Source organism: Lycium barbarum, chromosome 6, assembly GCF_019175385.1.
Source record: "Lycium barbarum isolate Lr01 chromosome 6, ASM1917538v2, whole genome shotgun sequence".
In the NCBI taxonomy this organism is placed as follows: domain Eukaryota; kingdom Viridiplantae; phylum Streptophyta; class Magnoliopsida; order Solanales; family Solanaceae; genus Lycium; species Lycium barbarum.
This window is the reverse complement of record NC_083342.1, coordinates 25,369,111-25,389,056: the sequence shown is the minus strand read 5'-3', so window position 1 is coordinate 25,389,056 and position 19,946 is coordinate 25,369,111. Positions and strand designations below refer to the sequence as shown.

The 19,946-nt window shown below is 40.2% G+C and overlaps 1 protein-coding gene across 3 annotated transcripts in view; it reads right to left on the bottom strand.

Moving 5' to 3' along the window:
* Positions 1 to 561: 561 nt before the first annotated feature.
* LOC132643649 (rho GTPase-activating protein 7-like) overlaps positions 562 to 19,946 on the bottom strand; it is a 52,611-nt gene continuing 33,226 nt past the window's right edge. Inside the window, exons 12-22 of one of the 3 annotated variants that reach the window (XM_060360135.1) lie at positions 15,607 to 15,850; positions 15,016 to 15,237; positions 12,444 to 12,767; positions 11,955 to 12,004; positions 11,354 to 11,414; positions 11,185 to 11,268; positions 10,623 to 10,736; positions 10,370 to 10,539; positions 9,266 to 9,335; positions 1,628 to 1,828; positions 562 to 1,106 (exon numbers count right to left, since the gene is read on the bottom strand). In XM_060360135.1, coding sequence (XP_060216118.1) covers positions 921 to 1,106; positions 1,628 to 1,828; positions 9,266 to 9,335; positions 10,370 to 10,539; positions 10,623 to 10,736; positions 11,185 to 11,268; positions 11,354 to 11,414; positions 11,955 to 12,004; positions 12,444 to 12,767; positions 15,016 to 15,237; positions 15,607 to 15,850 — 1,726 coding nt within the window. In that variant the 3' untranslated portion in view covers positions 562 to 920. Of the gene's footprint in view, positions 1,107 to 1,627; positions 1,829 to 9,265; positions 9,336 to 10,369; positions 10,540 to 10,622; positions 10,737 to 11,184; positions 11,269 to 11,353; positions 11,415 to 11,954; positions 12,005 to 12,443; positions 12,768 to 15,015; positions 15,238 to 15,606; positions 15,851 to 19,946 lie in introns of those variants that run through there. The other 2 variants (XM_060360136.1, XM_060360137.1) reach the window with 2 other exon arrangements.

Genomic DNA, 19,946 nt, shown 5'->3' with positions numbered 1-19,946 from the left:
TGCCCTTAAACAGGCGAGCAAGCCAGGAATAGTACACTAAGTTGCTAAAATTTCTCCACACCGTCGAATTCGTTGCCCCCAAGACTGATGTTTCCTTTTTCATTTACTCGCATAACAATATTGTTTCTTTTCTACTTCTACATGTCGATGATACTGTACTTACAAATAACTACCCGTCATTTCTCACCTTTTCAATTCGTGATTTGGGGCCACTACACTATTTTTTTGGGTGCAGGTTTGTCGCTTGATGGGATTTGGCTTTCTTGACGCTAATATATTCACAATATTCTATCCAAGGCAGGTATTATTACTTGCAAGCCACTCCCTTCTCCTATGTCAACCAATGCAAAACTTAAGGAGTGTGCATGAACTAAAAGAGTCACTTATTTTAAAATGGAGGGAGTATCTTTTTACTAGGTCTAATCTATCATTGAGCCAGTTTAGTGGACGAGTCCTCTCTTAAAAGACAATGCCTCTCTAAAAAAGAAAGCTTTCAATTTAGAAGTATTGTACGCACAGGAGATGAGAAGTATAAACATATCAAATACAAACTGATGTAAATTTCTTTTTTGGTACAAACAAGCTGATGTCAATTGCATGCAAATAGTCCAGAATTCAGAAGTTTTACATCTCACGAAATGCCTTAACAAATTACAGTACAAAACCTTTCTACTCCATTCCATAACACGCCCTGCCTACTATATTATACAGAAAAAATGTTTATCAGTTTTTTTTGGTAAACTTAAGAATGAATTGTATAACTTGAATGATCTAGAGTTGACTTAACTAAAATCAGGAAGAGGTGAAAAAACACAAAAAAATACACCTGGTAGTACATAAAGTACATTGCTATGATACAGAGGATGTACAAATGGTGAGAGGTCGCTCGCCCCTTCAAATGTTTAATACAACATCTTCAGTTAGTTCCACGGAGGAGACGAAGGTTTGTACATAAAATCTTGAGATGTTGACCCGTAGTTTAGGTCAAGGTTATGGAGTTGCTCCATCAGCTGAGAGCGTCTTTCTTTGAAGAAGTCAAGACGCGTTGTTAATTCTACCAAAGTGGAAGATGCGGCTCTGGGATGTCGGCCATAATCCATCGCCTGCTAAATTCACGGCCAAAGATCATTATATGGCACTAAACTTCTAAATATCCATATATGCACAATCACCATCGGATCCAGAATTTAAACTCGATGGGTTCTAACCTTTAAGGTTCTTAGGATTGAATTCATTGTAGCATTGAAATTATGGGTTTAGAATTTAATATTTGTTGAATTTTTAGTGGTTTTTCATATTTATATTCCCTGTAGAAAATACAGGGTTCAGTTAAACCAATCAAACATAAGATGCATCCGCCTCTGAATTCATCATACAGTCAATGCATTTGAAGCTTGATCTAGAAATGTTTCTAAACTTACAAGTATCATGTTGCTAATCAAAGTGATAGGAGAATACCAGGTAGTATTAACTACTGGTACAAGAAATCCCACCAAACTATGATGTAGAATTTCTACAGTACGGGGTTCATCCAAGTATGCATGATTTTGTTTTGGAGCCTATTATGTGACCCCTTGTTTGTAAACTGTCGAGAACAAGAAGCAGCAGAAGTTTTTATTTCTGATACCTCAACGGCCCTTGAAGTACAAGGCCCACAGGGAGAATCAACGGCACCGAGCTCATCCAAGGATAAACTGGTTGACGCCTCAGTACTCTTGGAATCACTTAAGGGTGAATCTAGCAATAGCTTCCGAGCCAGCTGCCTACTACTGGCCCCAGATGTCAGTACCTGTCCTTTGACATTCCTTGTATCTGCACCCAGTAATTCCTGCATTTTTTTCAAGAGTCTTAGCATATTTGCCGATTTATACACAACAAACTGATGAATATTACAAGAATGTTGTGAGCTACTACCTTGATGTCAGAATTTCAAGATGATATGCATCTAATCTTTTTACAAATAACTTCCATTGACAAAGGGACAAGATACTTTTTGCCCCAATAGTTCAGCCCTAACAGCACAAGCTTTAACGCTTAAAGACCTTTCAAATTTCCTGTAAATTCTAGGGGTCACAAGATGATCTTGGAATATAGACTCCTGATAATGGCTTTTAGGTGATGAACTTCAACAGTTGACCGGCAGACATATACCAGCTAACATTGTTTCAGCTTCTAAGATGCTAATCTCAGCATGAGACATGCAAATGGATCTTTTTTTAAAGAAGAAGAAGATGCAACAGCAGTAAGACTTTACATTTCCAAAAAAAGGATGCAACAGTGGTACGGGTCGAAGCAGCCTTTGAATGATACGAAGTATATATTTATGTAAAAAGACTGAACTTCCATGGTCATCCATTCTATTTTGATTTTCACGGAATGCCATGGTTACTAATTACATGTTCTCAACTTATAGCACGGGGAGGACTAGAGTAATGAAGTTGTTCAATATAAGGGGCAGGCCTTTAAAAGTGCTGCCTAATTTCATAAAATAAAACAAATTAAATGGAAAAGGTATAGGTACCACGAAAAGACAAAGCAGTCTCTCCAACTCGGAATTCTTAAACCAAATGAAGAGTTGAGAGTCGGATGATGCTTAACAAAGCAGAACTAAATGGAAAAAAGAAAGAGTAAGATGGTGGACAAGGGAGAGCAGAAATAAGAAGCCAACAACAGAGGGCTAGTCATACAAAAATACAGGAAAAGGCAAGTTATCTCAGAAGCTCAGATGCGAAGATGTAATACCAATTGCAGTGTGATCTGTTACAATCTAGAATATTCTAGAATCTTGTAATTATAGTATAGCTTGTAATTATGTATTTGATTCTTTTTCCTTTCTTAGATATATGTACACTTAGCTATTTGAACCCCAATGGCTTGAGGGAATGAATAATCAAACTGAGTTTCTCTCAGTTCTCTTTTCCTTCCTCTTACATTTTCACATGGTATCAGAGCCTTCGTAAGACAGCTACATCTTACTGAGCATTTACCAGTGATGCTAAGAAAGAGAATATCGTCACTGCATTTTTTGGTGAGTAAAATTGTCCTCCAGCACTGTCAAACGACCAAATCCTTGTTTCCATAGATGCTTTGGAAAATCTGACAACATCATCAGATCCAGCATAATCCGGTGACCAAATCCCACAAAACTCCACTAGCAGATTCCCTTCCATGCACCAGACAGAAGCAGATTTTTCCGGCGAGATCTGCATCACCCGTGAGCTATTTTCAACCACTTTCCGATGAAGATCTTTGGTCTTTGGGGTTTGACCGAGCATTCCAACTCGATCCCTCCAATTTCTGAAGATTCTGATTACAGGGTAGCGTTCCGGCTAGGTTCAAATTACTTTTTTCCGGCCATTTCTCAGTTCTGGTAACTTCAAAGGCTAGCTGTCTACTCTGTGGGGGTTGCCTGAATCTATTCCACCCTTTCACAAACTTTCAGACTATTTCAGTGATTTTTTAAGATATTTTGGCTGCATTTTCCCTCGAAACAAAATATTCCACTAGATTTTCTAGTAGGACCTGGCATTTTCTAGCATCTTTCAGTCTTTTCAGGTGAATCTAATCATCATTCGTGAGTATTTGAGAAATTCGGTTACAAATTAGGATCCAATATATTGAATAGCCGGATGGTTTATCCACCCGGATTATATTAAGTCCCTTCGACACAAAGCACGTAAGCATACATCCTCGAGATAGCTTCTGTCGCTCAGACAAGTAATGGCGTGACTTGTGTCTCCCAATCTTTGGGTCATTGATTCAGGCGCATTTGATTACTTTTCTGGTAATAAATCTCTTTTCACTACTATTTCTTACTCTCAATGTCTTCCAACAGCCACAATGGCCAATAGGTCTCAAACCATGTAAACTGGAATAGGTCAACCTAGCTCACTTGCTTCTTTAACTTTGAATTTAATTCTTTATGTTCTTGTAAGTCCTTTCAATCTCATATATATTAGTCACTTATCCCAAACAAAAAACTGCAACATTCTTCATAAACCGTACAGTACGGGACGGATCATTGGTAACGGACATTACATGAACTTTATTACCTTATCCTTCCTCAATCATGCACACCTTTTTTTTATGAAGTAAGATTTTGTATTGCTGGCATCAAGAAGATGCAAAGTTCCAGAAGGTATGTTAGCTCCAACAACAATAGGCCTTAAAGCATAGGATAGTGACTAAATCTCTAAAAGAGAGATAGCGACTAAATCTCTAAAAGATGGGATCGTTAACACCTTAGAAATGTCTTTAAGTGATCACCTGGACCTGTGAAGTATGATTGCGTTTCAAGAAATTAATTATATGGGTAATTGGTTAAATGTTGGATTAAAGTTAATTAAGGAATAAGCGCTATGTTGGTAAAGTTATTCCACGTAGGTCCATTGCAATGAGCAACTCATGACATTTATCAATTATACATGCATAAGTGGTGGCTTATTTATAGCCAAGTTCTTGGCATTAAATTAAACACTTAATGGTGTGGACCCTACAGCCAAAAAGGGAAAGCATTAGCTCAAGATTTTTTTTTAATTATGCATATATGCAACAACTTTTTCACCTTGAGAATTAGATATATATCCTATGCAACAAGTTTATTTGAGATGGCACTTTGGGGGAGCTAATGCTCTTAAGAAATTCTAGCAGCAACATTTATTTCCAAATTTCTTTTATTAAGCAGAGATCTCATTTTAGAGTAGAAAATTCTCTTATGCTAAAGCAAGTAATCAAAGAACAACATAAAGGTTTTTGCCCCCTTCTCCCAAAGAGCAAGGTTATTTCTTCAATGAAATCGTGATTCTAACGTCAGTTTCCTCCGGATCTTAGCAAATCGAAAATTTCTTCGTGGCGAAATAAGGTGATGGGAAGCTCTAAAGAAGGCAACCAAGGTACGATCTGTCATCTACAACCTTCTATGAGCATCTAAGATATGTTTTCGGTAAGAACTCACGGGACGATGATCAAAATTCAAGTTGTAGTAGTTGCATAAAGTGATTAAAGGTTGTTTTCTTGAGATATGGAGATTGGGAGGGGTTATGTAGCTCGTGTTGAGCTTGTATGTTGTTAGAAGGAGGACGGGTTTGGAGTACACCATTGAATTATAGCCTTGGGAGCTCGTCGCTTTTCAATTACACATGATTTGATGAAGCCGTTAATTTATGGACAATGATTATTTAACATATAACACATTGCCATCTCAAGTAAGGAACCTAAGCATCTCGAGTAAAAGACAAGGAACTATATAAGATCATATAAAAGCCTGATACGACAAGAACAATATCACATGGAAGGGATAGGTGAACATCAAGTATATGAATAGAAGATCCACGACGTTTCGTTCTATTGAGTCTTTACATAAAAAGAGAAACATATGATAGGAGGTCATGCCGAAGGAGACGGAACAATATAGACATTACATACCAACTGCTCTTATGATTCATTACTCAAGACTATTGGAACCTGTACACTAGTTCTCTTCTTAAGCTCTTGGGACTATCGGCTAAACGTGGCCCATATGACTAACATATTGGAACAGACCATAGAGGCCCAACTATAAGATCTCAAAGCCTAGGGGAGCACATGATTCATATGAAGTTCGTTTAGGAGCGTACGCCCAGAGTAAGGTTTCAACTATATAAATATATTGACAAACAACTTAAAGAAGGTACAACTATCAGTCTATGGAATCTGGAAGCTCATCCTCAATCAGGAGTACAATAAAATCCTATGAGCGCTCAACAATATCACCTGAATGATCTTACTCTCGTGGAAGACTTAGAATGGCTATATCAATGTGATTCTCCTTAAATAAAGAACTACAACCCAATAACGGTAATCTCCAACTATTGATATGATTCACCTTAAGCTGGAACTATAACCCAATAACGGTCACCTGAAAGCTCGATCCTAGGAGCAACACAACTGAATGAAGTGTAGATTTGTAGGCACATGACATAACCCTTATGACTCATGAAACAAATAACACGGAGTTGACATACTTTCGTAATCCTTAGACCTTATAGCTCATATAAGAGAAACAATAAACTGGAGGTTGCGTCGTAGCGGTGAAAGAAGGATTAGCCTTCCATACCTTGATTCGATTCGAATTTGGATGAATACAACGAGTCAATCCTTCCATTATATGCTTAAGCTCTTAAAAATGGAGTTAATATCAACATAATCAACAACCCAATAGTATACTACAGTTATACCAACAATATCGTCAAGCAATCGAAGAGAGATGAGCTCCCGAGGTATAATTCAAAGATGTACTCCACAATTGTCCTCCTCCTAACAACATACAAGCTCAACACGAGCTACATAACCCCTCCTGATCTCCATATCTCAAGAAAACAACCGTTAATCACTTTATACAACTACTACAACTTGAACTCAAGGCTTCCGATCACCATCCCTTGAGTTCTTATCGCAAACATACCTTAGATGCTCATACGAGTTCGTAGAAGGTAGACAACGGACCGTATCTTGGTTGCCCTATTTAGAGCTTCCCATCACCTTACTTCGCCACGAAGAAATCTCCGATTTGCTTACTTTTTGGAAGAAGGGAGCAAAACCTTTACGTTGTTCTTTGATTACTTGCTTTAGCATAAGAGAATTTTCTACTCCAAAGTGAGATCTCCTTATCGTTGTTGCATAAAAGAAATTTGGAAATAATATTGCTGAAATTAAGAGCATTAGCTCCCCAAAGTGCAATCTCAAATAAAGTTGCTGCAGAGGATATATATCTATTCTCAAGGAGAAAAAGTTGCTGCACATATGTATAATTAAAGAGAAATCTTGAGCTAATGCTTTCCCTTTTTGGCCGTAGGGTCCACACCACTGAGTGTTTAATTTAATGCCAAGAACTTGGCTATAAATGAGCCACCACTTCTGCATGTATAAATGAGAAGTGTCATGAGTTTCTCATTGCAATAGACCTACGTGGAATAACTTTACCAACATAGCACTTATTCACTTATTCTTTAATTAACTTTAATCCAACATCTAACCAATTACCCACATAATTAATTTCTTGAAACCCAATCATACTTCACAGGTCCAGGTGATCACCTAAGACAAAGTGTTACCAATCCCATCTTTTAGAGACTTAAAGTCACTATCTCTTTTTCATCATCCTCTACAGTCCACCACCTACAACTCCAATTTCATCTTCTATAGCTCCACCACCTACAACTCCAGTTCCATCTTCTACAACTCCACCATCTACAGTTCAACCTTCTATAGCTCACTCTGACTTATTATCATCTTTAGTGTCCAACATCAGGTCTAAATGATTCACATCTTGCACTGAATCCTTCACCTACTGCGATCTTGTATCCTCCTAGTCCACTAATCACACTTCGGAAAGGTATTCATCCACCCGTAATCCTAATCCCATTATACCTGCTTGAGTTATCATCGTCTATCATTATGCCTTCATGTCATCTTTGTCCTCTATTTCTACCCCTATGTTTGCAGGTGAAGTGCCATCTACACGGCGACAAGCTATGATCGGAGAATGTCAGCTTTACATGCTAGTGGTACTTGAGAGCTTGTTCCTCTACCTCCAAGTAAATCTATCCTAGGTTGTTAATGGGTTTATGCAGTCAAAGTTGGTCTGGAAGGTCGAATTGATCGACTTAAGCCCGCCTTAGTACAGTGATACTTTCCCTCGATGGTTAAAATAGCCTTCGTCTTTTTCTATCCATGGTTGTTGATCACCATTGGCCTTTGCCGATTCGACACTAAGAATGCTTTTTTACATCGTGATCTTGAGGATGAATTATAAGTATATATGCAAAGACCTAGTTTGGTTGCTCAGGGGGAGTGGAGTGGTCATGTATGTCAGTTGTGTCGGTCCTTATATTGTCTAAAACAGTCTCCTCAAACATGGTTTGGTAAGTTTGGCACGATTATTCAGGAGTTTCGTATGACTCACAGTGAGGCTGATCATTTTTATTCTATTGACATATTGCTCCAAATGCGTGCATTCATTTGGTAGCTTATGTTGATAATATAGTCATCACGGGCAATTATCATGATGGTACAATTAAATTAAAGCGGTATTTCTTTCAGCACTTCCAAACAAAGTACCTAGGCAAGATTAAAAGTATTTCCTAGTCATTGAGGTTGCTCAGTCCAAATCAGGAATTGTCATTTCACGCGTAAGTATGCCCTAAACATTCTCGAGGAGACAAGTATGACATGTAGTAGACCTATTGACAAACCTATGGATAAAAATGATAAACTTCTACCATGACAAAGGGAGCCCGTTAGTGATCCTGGAAGGTAGGGACTACTGGTTGGTGAGTACACTATCTCACAGTGACTCGACCTAACATTGTCGTTCTTGTGAGTGTTGTAAGTCAGTTTTTGGACTATCTGTGTGGAGAATCATTGGGATGCAGTGGTTCGTATTCTTCGATATATAAAGTCAACCCATGCAAAGGATTGCTTTTTGAGGACTGAGGCCATGAGAAAATTGTTGGATACACAGACACTGATTGGGTAGGATCTTCTTCTGATAGACGGTCTACGTCTGGATCTTGTGTTTTGGTAGGAGGTTATTCGGTGTCTTGGAGGAACAAGAAACAAACTGTGGTTGCTCGAACTAGTGTAAAAATAGAATATCGAGCAATGGATGTGGCAACTTGCGAACTAATTTGAATTAAGCAGTTACTCAGAGTCTTGAAGTTTAAGTTTGGAGAAATCAGTCATATGGAACTTGAGTGAGATAACCAATTTGCACTTTAGATTGCATCAAATCTAGTGTTTCGTCAGAGAACTAAACACATTGAGATCGATCATCACTTCAACAGAGAAAAGATACTCTTGGGAGACATTTCTACGAAATTCGTGAATTCAAATGATCAGTTTGCAGATATCTTTACCAAGTCCCTCACTGGTTCTTGTATCAGCTCTATTTGTAACAAACTTGGTACATATGATTTATATGCACCACTTTGAAGGAGAGTGTTCGAATCTAGACATTCTAGAATCTCATAAATATAGTATAACTTGTAATGATGTATTTGATTCTCTTTCCTTTCTTAGAATATGTATACTTAGCTATTTGAACCTCAATGGCTTGAGGAATAATCAAGCTGAGTTCTTCTCAATTCTACTTTCCTTAGTCTCACTTTATCACATGATCAAACAACACTGGGACCCAGGTTCAATGCAGCAAGTTTAATTTGTGTCTGAGCCAATTGTGTGATGAAATGTGCATACCAATCATATGCTAATAAATGATAAAAATAACCTGACTTCTTTGTCTTCTTTCATGATTACAGAAAGCCAGTGTTGTGTCAAAATCTTGCTGGAAATACTTCCTGCAAATAAAAACACACTTCATAAGGAAAAATTATCCAAAATCAAAATAGATGGTTCAGGTCCCCCAAGTCTTTCAATATGTATGTCCAAAGACGAAATGTTAATTCAACGTCTCATGTTGATCACTTCCCTCACTTTCTGTGACAAGGGAAAAAACAATGCATTGGGGTGCTGTAACATGAGGCTGTACTCACAACAATTATTCACTTTTAGAATAAAAGATGCCTGTTTAATCTTTGAAATGCCTAATACGATGGCTGAGCTGTTGAACATAACAGATCCCAACTTCAACTGCTGAGATTATTCCTCCCCAACCCCACCCCCAAAATCAATAAAACTTATCTACTCTTAACCTACAGGTCACCATTTTAATCACTCATTTTGCTATTAACTATGATTAAATGCAAAACTAACTGGTTGGACACTCCCCAAAATAAAAAGAAGGAAGAGAAGAGATCTTGTTGCTGTTGCTATTGAAATGGCTATGTCAAAGGGCAACCACTTCTGGGCCAGATTATCACTACCTGTATTTGACTGTATCCAGTAATAGTATTATCCCATACAGCTTCCGCAAATTTCAAATTATTAGATTAAGTTAAAAAGTAAAATTTAAACTTTGATGTTACATTTTCTGTTTCAAAAAAAATTCTTCACCAATAAGAAAAAGGGATTAACATATGAAACTCTTGTGCAGTCAAATAGCGTAACCGAGAAAAAGGGAACATAAAGATTACAATATAGATGAAAAAGAGGCAGTATCACTAGCACTGGCAGGGATACCTAGTGATTCTCTGTTTGGAACAAGAATATATGGACAATCACTTTGCACCGATTTTCTTTTTTTCATTTGCGTCAATAGCATAGATCATTGTTTACATGTTTAATCAAATGGCAAAGCCCATGATGAAAAATGGAAATCGTATCAAAAACTCTTCATAATAACAACTACATTTGTTAACGACTGCATGCAACTAAGAAATCCTTGACATTGAAGCAATTGCACCAGAACAAAAACAAGTGATCCAAAACTCACAATTGAGAATTATGGTTTGGCCCATTTTGAAACTGCTCACAAGCATCAGATAGCGAGCCATAGTGATGCTGCCGTTGCTGATTGAGTTGATGATGCAACTCAGCAACTTTCTGCTTTAATCTAGCCACATCTGCTTCTGCCAGGGCTATCTCTTCGAGCTCAGCCCTAGTCTTTAAGAAAGTAATACCTTTCAGAAGCAATAAAATCAACCGAACCAGGAACAAAATAAAACTACTGAATCTTCAATACAAACCTTGGAATCCATACCGCAAGTGCCCGACAATTGTCCAGAGGACATACTCAAACCAACTTCCAGTGCAGCTCTTAGATCCCTCTCAGCTTGTAGCTGTTCTTGTAGTCTTGCAACCTTCATCAAAATCACAAATGGTATGTTGCACATTAGAAGATATATAGGAGCTTGTGAAGCAAAAAGTTTCATCAACTTAAAGTGCACAAGACATCTTAAGCTTTAATTTACACACAGAAGGACAATTATAAATTTTATCAAAGAGGTACACTGCTATATATTTTAAATAGTGACCAAAATACTAAGAAAACTTGGATCAAGTAGAAAGAACTGATATTGAATTGGAAAGGTATGAGTAAATAATCAACCCAAAATAGGGAATAAATGAGAAAAGAAAAAGGATGCCAGGAATATGGTTTAGCTCAGCTATGTATGTCTGTGTATAGATAAGTGCAGCCAGCTGTTACATATTTATGCAGAGACCCACATGCAAAAGAGAAAAAGTCACCTTGAAAGGACACAATTACCGGACTTTCTAGGAATTAATTGCATAGGAAATAGAGCATACATCTTGTTCAAGAGCCAAGCGCCGCTCATGCAAGGCTTGTTTCCGTCTCTCCAAGCTCGCCTGTAGGATTGCATTTCCTCTTGCCTAGCAAAAGTTGTAGGTTAATGGTATCAGAAAAAAGAAGAGATAACATGAATTATGAGGTGTAAAAGCTACTGACATAGATTACCTCCTTTGCAATCCTATGGCGCAAGTCATTTTTGGTAATCTCAAGTCTCTGTATAGCAAGCCTGTTGACAAGTTATCAAGGCCCACATTAGAAAGGACACCGAATAATAAAAAGGGGTGAAACAAGATTTAAACTAACTCATTAATGTTATTTCTTTCAGTGTTGCGTGTCTCCATGAGGATTTGAATTCATAAAATGCAAATCATACAAATATATAGGTGCCCAGAAAGATAAAAGGACATCAATATCACATGGCACTAGAACCTCACTGCAACAATTTACATTTGCACATAAGCATTTCATCAAGAATAGCACCCTCACCCCTTCCCCCTCCTTGTTATAGAACAACTCTCGGACCCAAAACAAATTATAATACAAAAGGAAGTAAATATCCACGTTGATAACATAGAGATGTCTGTTGATAATCGAACTTCCATTATTTAAGTAAAAGTTAATAATTATTCATATTAACATCAAGAGGCATCTATATATCCTCGATCTTCCAAAAGAATAAATTACCACATTTCATTAAATGGAACAAGTTTCTCTAGACACCAAAGGAGGGAGGGATGGCGGGAAGGAGGGAGGGAGAGAAACGTACTCTTCCTCTCCAGAGGAATCAATTGATTCCACCGATGGCGTCTTTCTAGCCTGTGCAAAAGAAAACAATCAAAAGATCAGATTCCCAATTCAGCTGTTATGATACAAATGGGTGAGAAATACAAATCTTTTTTACTTGAATCAATTTTTCTAGAAAAACACACTAATTTATCGATCAATAATTTTTCCAAAGTTTGATTACCTATTTAAAGAACAGAAAGCTATTTGCTGTTTTTCCCCACATATATAGAAGTTTCCTAATTGCAAGTTCTAACATATCCAAAAGGTAACAAATAATTCTAAAAGTACAAATCAAATTTGAGTGTTTCTAGACACTAGAGAAACCCCACAGGTTTTGCAGATTAATAACCACATAAATTAAACTAAACACGTGATAGAAAGAAAATCTTTATTACAAGTGAAATGGAGTATAACCGACAAAAAATTAGATAGTCCCAAGTGAAATCAGTCCATAAAGGCCAAAACTCACATTGCTTCTCCCCCAAAAGGTTGACCTTTTGACATTCAGGTTAGAAGGAGTTAGCTTGCTGCTAGGCTTGTCTGCGCGTGAATCAGGTCCAGAGACGCCATGAGGTTGATCCATAGATGAGAGTATTTCACCCATAGATCGCTGAGACTCACTACCAGCTAATTCACAAGGACCATCAACCTCATTTCCACATCTTTCCAGCTGTTCGCTGAAGGGAACATCAGAAGCTGCATGAGGCTGAGTGTCTACAGTTGGTTTTAATGCCACTCCTTGTACACGACTATCCCTAGGAGACTCAATATCGAAATCATCACCACCGAAACCCTGTGTAGCAAATTAATCCACACCCTTAATAAATATCTGCAAAAATCTAATAAACCCAGGGCAGGATGTTCTATTTGCCCAAACTTGATATATGAGTTTAGCAGAAATCAGTTTTGTATGACACAAACCAGAGTAGTAACTTTATCCTTTTTATATAGATCATTATATAGGTGTAACATTTTCATTCATGTATGACTAAGAAGAAGCAATAGACAAATAACCATTACCATTTTGTACGGATAAGAGCCTTAGGAAATGTTGTAAGCATATGACTTTGCTTCTCAAGGTTAGAACTTATATGAAAAAACAGAATAGAAATAAAGGGCAGCCTGGTGCACTAAGCTCCCGCTGTGCATGAGGTCGATGGAAAGGCCGGACAAATGGAAGGGGCTCAATGGAGCTAAATGGACAGTGAGGATTTCTAAAGCTGACCCCAACTAGCTTGAGATTTAGGCTTTTGTTGTTGTTGAACATAGTGCATTTATTGCGGTCAAGATAGGAAACTAATTCACACCATTTGTAAGTTCACATTCACATTCTCAACTAGCTTGCCAAGAGTCTGCTCTGATGACATATGATAATTCATATCCCTTGCTATATCTAGAGCCTTGTTATCCAAGATCTTAATATTTTTACTGCTCTAACAAAAGGAGTCAAGTCCTGTACAAAAGAATCTATATTCTAACTATATGTCTTTCTAAATTTTGTGATCCAATTTTCAAGCTTTTAACTCTAATTAGTCTAAAATCTACAAAAAAAAAAAAATTAAAGGCAAAGCTTGGAGACTCCCCACAACTCCTCGGGGTATCTGCTATACGCCTGAGACGACAGTGAGGGGCTAAAATCTCGTAGGACTCGCTAAGTGAGAAAGTCACCTCATGCCACGCTTTACACCTGGGATTGTTTGCTCCAGGAATGTCCTAACACACCTTACACCTTGGATTTAGTTATATACACCCCATTATCTTGTTTGTACCAGGTGCTTCCTATTGTTATGTCTAGATAGTTAAATCAACTTTTGTACATTATTTGCTTTTGATTTTACATAATGCTTATTCTATTTTTTTTATAAGTTTATTACTTTATCTACTTCTAATTTCACTTTATTTGAATAACTTTAAACATTTGTAGTGCTTATGCCCCATTCCTTGAGGCTACTGCCTGCTTCATGATAGGTAAACTCCCCTTAGTGAACCTCTGCTTTGACTCTACGTAAAGTACCGACAGTAAGTATAAACAAAACCAGTGACGGAACTCAGGAGAAAGAACTCTGATACCATCAGAAAATATGAGAAGGAAATATTTCGCCAAGGTGACTTTATTTTGGAACACAAAGTACACCTATTCCCATTGGGAACTATGAAAGAGTAATGTTATCTTAAGAATCCACTGCACTTATAGCTCGAATTGACTGCAAATATATGCAGTAGTAGCCAACTCTTAAATAGTTGACCAGACATATATGCACCAAATGCTTCATTAATTATGTTGTTTCAATTATTACAAATATAAACAAATCATGTACTGCACATATTCCAAGTCAAATGTCCCAATAGGACTATTCATAGTTAAATCATTTTATCACGGTTTACTGAGTAGGGAGGATACCTCTTCCCTACTCTTTCGTATGGTTCTAGAAACCTAGAAATGTCTATTTTTGCTCGGTTAGCAACAGGAGGAGCACACACTCACAGCTCAGAATTTGAGAAATAGGAAGGTAATCCATGACACTCCGTGCTCTATGTGAAAGAGAGAGGAAAGGAAGTATTGCGGAACACAGTTTAAAATATGTTTGATATTGAATTGGTAATGCCAGCTATTGCCAAACATTTGAGAAAGAGGAAGGTAATCCATGCTAGTTGGTGCTTTATTTGAAAGAGATTTGAAATGTACTGGGGAGCACAGCATGGAATATATCTAACATTTGATGTCAGGTTAGGCAATTAGAAGGAAGAGGAAATTAGAGTATGGGAAGTGGTCAGTTGCAATTATGCAGATGATCTGAAAAGAGAGGAACAAGGGAACAGAACTTCTAAAAGAGTTAAAAGCAACATATTAGGGGGTCGCTTGTGGGTTTTGGTAATTTTTCGAACACCCACGGAATTCAAATTAACATAGATAATTGGGTGCACTTTTCAGAGAAATCATATTTGTGCCTAGATTCTCTATTTTCGCATACATATTATCCTCAATCAAGAAAGAAGAAATCAGTAAGTGAAATAGAAAGAGGAGGGGAAAGAGCAAGAACCTTATAATCATAAAGATCACTGGCAGCAGAGCCACTGCTTTCGCTTAATTTTCCACTCAATACACGCTCACGGTCATCGTCGGAATCTGGGTCAACCTCATTCTCTGCATCGTGAAAACCATTGTCCTTCATATCCATATTTTCATCATCTGATGACTCTTCACTCCCACTATTTACAATTTGAGAATCTGCTGAAATAGAGCACCTATGAAGATTATCTTCCTGCAAGAGAAGCCAACAAATAGCTAAGCTCAACCATCAAACGAAATTCTGCAGAAGGACATAGCTAGTACAACAAATATGTATTATAATAGGATAGACCAAGTAAGTCAATAAACAGAAAATACTTTCATGAGAAAGATGAAATCTACAACCAATAATAAGAAAATAAATGCAGAGAGAGATGAAAGGGAATCACAAGGGATAAAGATATAGAACTCATAAGTAAGGGGAAAGGTGAAATAAACTCATAAATAAGGAGAAAGGACAAAGAAATCGCACCACAAAAGAGAAAGATATAAACTCTTAAACAACTTCAGGGTTTTACTTTTTAGTGAACGCCCTTTTGTCTTTTATTTTGGAGCCACTTACATCAAAGATATTCTCATACTCCTCAAGAAGTGCCGTAATGATAGCCTGGGCATTATTGGCTGCATTAGCGGCGGCAAGAAGCTGAGCAGAGTTGTCTCCACTAACATCAAAGTCATCCTCCAACTCACATTCCCCTGCTAAAAGAGGGCGTAACAGCAACGGCGCCATACAAGCAGCAACAGCAGATGGAGTCATCCGATTTTCAGATGCATGTGAAGAAATTGTATGCATCATCTTCAGAATTCTACAGGAGAAGGAACTTTACAGGTTAGGTTGGTATACTGATGCATGCATTTGAAGATCAAAGAGAAACAAAAAAATACTTGTCTGGCTAGTATATGGAAGTTCAGCTTCCTCGAATAAAGATGTAATAAACTACTGTGTAAATATGATTGTAGTTACTATCGAACAGAGACTTTAAGAGTATCCCTGTCTCTATCCCATGACTTGATCATCTTCTTGTCTGAGCCAGCAATTTAGCATAATGGATCTATAACAACCATGGCGGTGAGGGAAATGTCTTACATTTAGTCAGAATACTGAGTTAAACTTAGACCGGCAACCTCTCAGCAGAATAACTGTGAACGCAGACATAGGGGGAAATTGAGCACCAAAGTAACTGTCATGGGCGGCTTTCCAGCCATGCCCCATGACCCCTTGGGCGCGCCCCATGGCGCCATGGCAAGCCTCTCAGCGCCTAGCGCCATGGACGGCCCCGTGGTCTCGGACGCCCCAAGTGACAAGGTTGCTTCTGCCAATGTCACCCCATCAATGTCCCTCGCTCGCGCCCATGCGCTGGCCGTGCCTCACCGCGTGCCCAGCGCCCAGTGACAATGCAGCTCTGCTACAGTGCCAGCGCTCAGCGCCTAGTGCCTGCGCCCCAGTGCGCGCGCGCACCATGCCCTGCGCGCACGGCAATGCCCCGACCAAGGGTGCACATGGACCTGCTCTAGTTAGGTCTCTTTTGTTGTAATTATAAAGTAGTTTACTTTATGTATTTTTGGTTGTGATTCTCTAGCAAGTCTATGTCTAGTTCTATGACTAGGGTTTTTATTTTTAAAGCATTATTAGGGGGGATCAAGCAATCAAAACTTTCAAGCAAGCAATCAATTCTCTGTACTGGTGTCTCTCCCCCTCGACACCGCTTGCTTTCTTTGTAATAGCTTCCATTAATGCAAACAACTCTTTTCTCAATTCACTTTCCTGTTCTCTCAATTGCTCTTGACATTGGTTTTCCCGCACGGCACTGACAGTCTCGTCTAGCGTGCGGAGGGGACCCCGGTTGGCGGACAGTAACCTTGGAATCATCGGTTGCTTAGCCTTACGTCGCCCTTCCAAGAAGGCGTCGCGTAACAGTTGGTATCAGAGCTTAGGCTCGACATCGGACGAGGGAACACGTTGCTATTGTTATCATTTTCTGACCATGGTGAACCATGGAGACCGCCTCTTGATTTTGGAAACTGCGGTCAATAGATTTCGACCCGTGACCTAAAGGGTGGAGGACCTGGACCGCAGGATGCGGCAGGCCGAACAAGACATTGTAAATATTGCTACTGACACTGATGCAGCCGCAAAGACGGCTGCCGCACAAAGAGATGAGGACCTGGCCCATAGGACTCAGGAGGCAGATAGAATGACTGCCATGCAAGTAACCATCGACAACTTGACTAATCAGCTCAATGTTGTCAACGCTGCCTTACAGGGCCTACTCTGAGGAGGGGGCAATCCTATTGGGGGCGCGGCAAACATTGCCGCGGCACCCCAGAAACTCAAGATTCCTGAACCAAAGCCCTATCAGGGTGCTCGAAACGCCAAAGAAGTGGAAAATTTCATCTTTGACATCGAGCAGTACTTCGACGCTGTGGGAGAACTGGAGGAGCCCAAGAAGGTAGCAACTGTTGCCATGTATTTACAAGGCGACGCCAAACTCTGGTGGCGTGTGAAATATGAAGCTATCAAGGCAGGTGAGGATGCTCTTGAGACATGGGAAGAACTAAAAGCAGCCATTCGTTTACAGTTCTTCCCCGAGAACGTCGAGTATAATGCACGGAGGAAACTTCGGGAACTCAGGCAAACGAAGTCGGTCCGAGATTATGTCCGCGAGTTCTCTGCACTCATGCTGAACATAAGGGACATGGGCGACAAGGACAAGCTTTTCACGTTCATGGAAGGTTTGAAACCCTATGCCCGCATGGAAATACAAAGACAAAGGGTGGATTCCTTGCCCAAAGCTATCCAAGCTGCGGAATGCCTCAGTGACTACCAAGTGGATGCTCGAAAGGATAGACCTCAACCACCAGCCCGTGGGGGATTCAAAGGGGGCCAATCCTACAATGCTGGCCCCAGCCGAAGTGGGGGAGATCGTAGTGTGACCAAATCTAAAGGTTCCTCCTCAGGCAGCAATAGTGCTGCATCTCATAATAATGATCGGGGGCGGAAGCCCCCCTCAGGATGTCGTCATTGCGGCGGACCACATTGGAACAATGAATGCCCACAGGAACAGATGAACGCCCATCAAATTCTGGATGATGGGACGGACGATGATGAGGATGATGCGGATCAGACAGAACCAATAGGTGCCTTCAATGCACTTGTTTGTTCCATTTCCAACGCTGTAGAGGGCACCAGTGCCGGCCTATGCAAAAAGAAAGACCCAAGCTCGACTGCCAAGAGGGGAAAGACAAAGGCAGGCAACGGGCCTCCTCCCAGCAAGGAGAAGACCCTGATGTTTGTCGACTTGAGAGTAAATGGCAAACCTATTAAGGCCATGATAGACACAGGTGCTACGCACAACTATCTGGCCACCACAGAAGTAGAACGCCTTGGCCTAGTTGTTGGAAAGGGTAAAGGTCGTGTCAAAGCTATCAACTCACCGCCCCAATTGGTGGGTGGGATAGCCAAAGGAGTGCCGGTAAAGATGGGTCCTTATGAAGGCAAGTTCGACTTGCGGGTAGTGATCATTGATGACTTCGACTTGATAGTGGGGTTGGAATTCATGAGACAAACTAACATCATTCCCATACCGTACGCGGATGTGCTTCTGATGATGGGAGCAAACAGGGCCAAACCCTGCATTGTCCCATGCACAACCATAAAGATGGCTTCAGGAAATATCTCTGCATTGCAGCTGAAGAAGGGGGTCCAGCGACAAGAACCCACGTTCCTAGCTACCCTTTGCATTGAAGAGATTGAGCGTTCTTCGGGTCCCATTCCAATGCCCGTGAAGGAGCTCATGAAGGAATTTGAGGATGTCATGCCGCAAGATATGCCGAAACGACTCCCGCCTAGGCGGACGGTCGATCATGAAATTGAATTAGTGCCGGGTGCGAAGCCACCTGCCCGGGCACCCTACAGAATGTCACAACCCGAACTCACCGAGCTTCGGAGACAGTTGACGGAGATGCTGGACACGAGGATCATCGTGCCCTCCAAGTCGCCTTATGGGTCACCTGTACTATTCCAAAAGAAACACGATGGCACCCTAAGGCTTTGTGTTGACTATAGGGCCCTCAACAAGATCACCGTGAAGAACAAGTACCCCATACAACTAATGGCGGACTTGTTTGACAGACTGGGCGGTGCCACAGTGTTCACCAAAATAGACCTGAAGACAGGTTATTGGCAAGTCCGCATTGCGGAAGGAGACGAGTCCAAGACGACATGTGTGACAAGATACGGCTCGTTCGACTTCCTGGTCATGCTGTACAGTCTGACCAATGCTCCAGCCACGTTTTGCACTCTAATGAACCAGGTCTTTCGAGAATACATTGATGAATTTGTGGTGGTATACCTGGACGACATTGTGGTGTACAGCAAAACGTTAGGCGAACACCTGGAGCACCTAAGGAAAGTCCTAACTCGGTTGCGGGAGCATGAATTGTACGTAATGCTATCCAAATGCTCCTTTGCTCAAAAACAGATTGACTTCCTTGGGCATGTTGTTGAAGAAGGTCGCATCAAGATGGACCAACAAAAGATCAAGGCTGTCACAGATTGGCCACCACCCAAGGATATCCATGCCTTGAGGGCGTTCCTTGGCCTATGCAACTTTTATTGACGGTTCGTCAAGAACTACTCCCTCATTGCATTACCACTGACAGAGCTCCTCAAGAAGATCACACCTTGGGACTGGTCGCCAAAGAGAGCAGACGCTTTCAACTCACCAAAAGTGGCTATGTCTAGTAGCCCTGTTTTGGCCTTGCCCGACTTGACCAGACCCTTCGAAGTAGAGACGGATGCCTCTGATTACGCCTTGGGCGGAGTCTTGCTACAAGAGGGGCACCCGGTGGCCTACGAAAGTCGAAAATTGAAAGATGCGGAATGGCGCTATGCGGCTCATG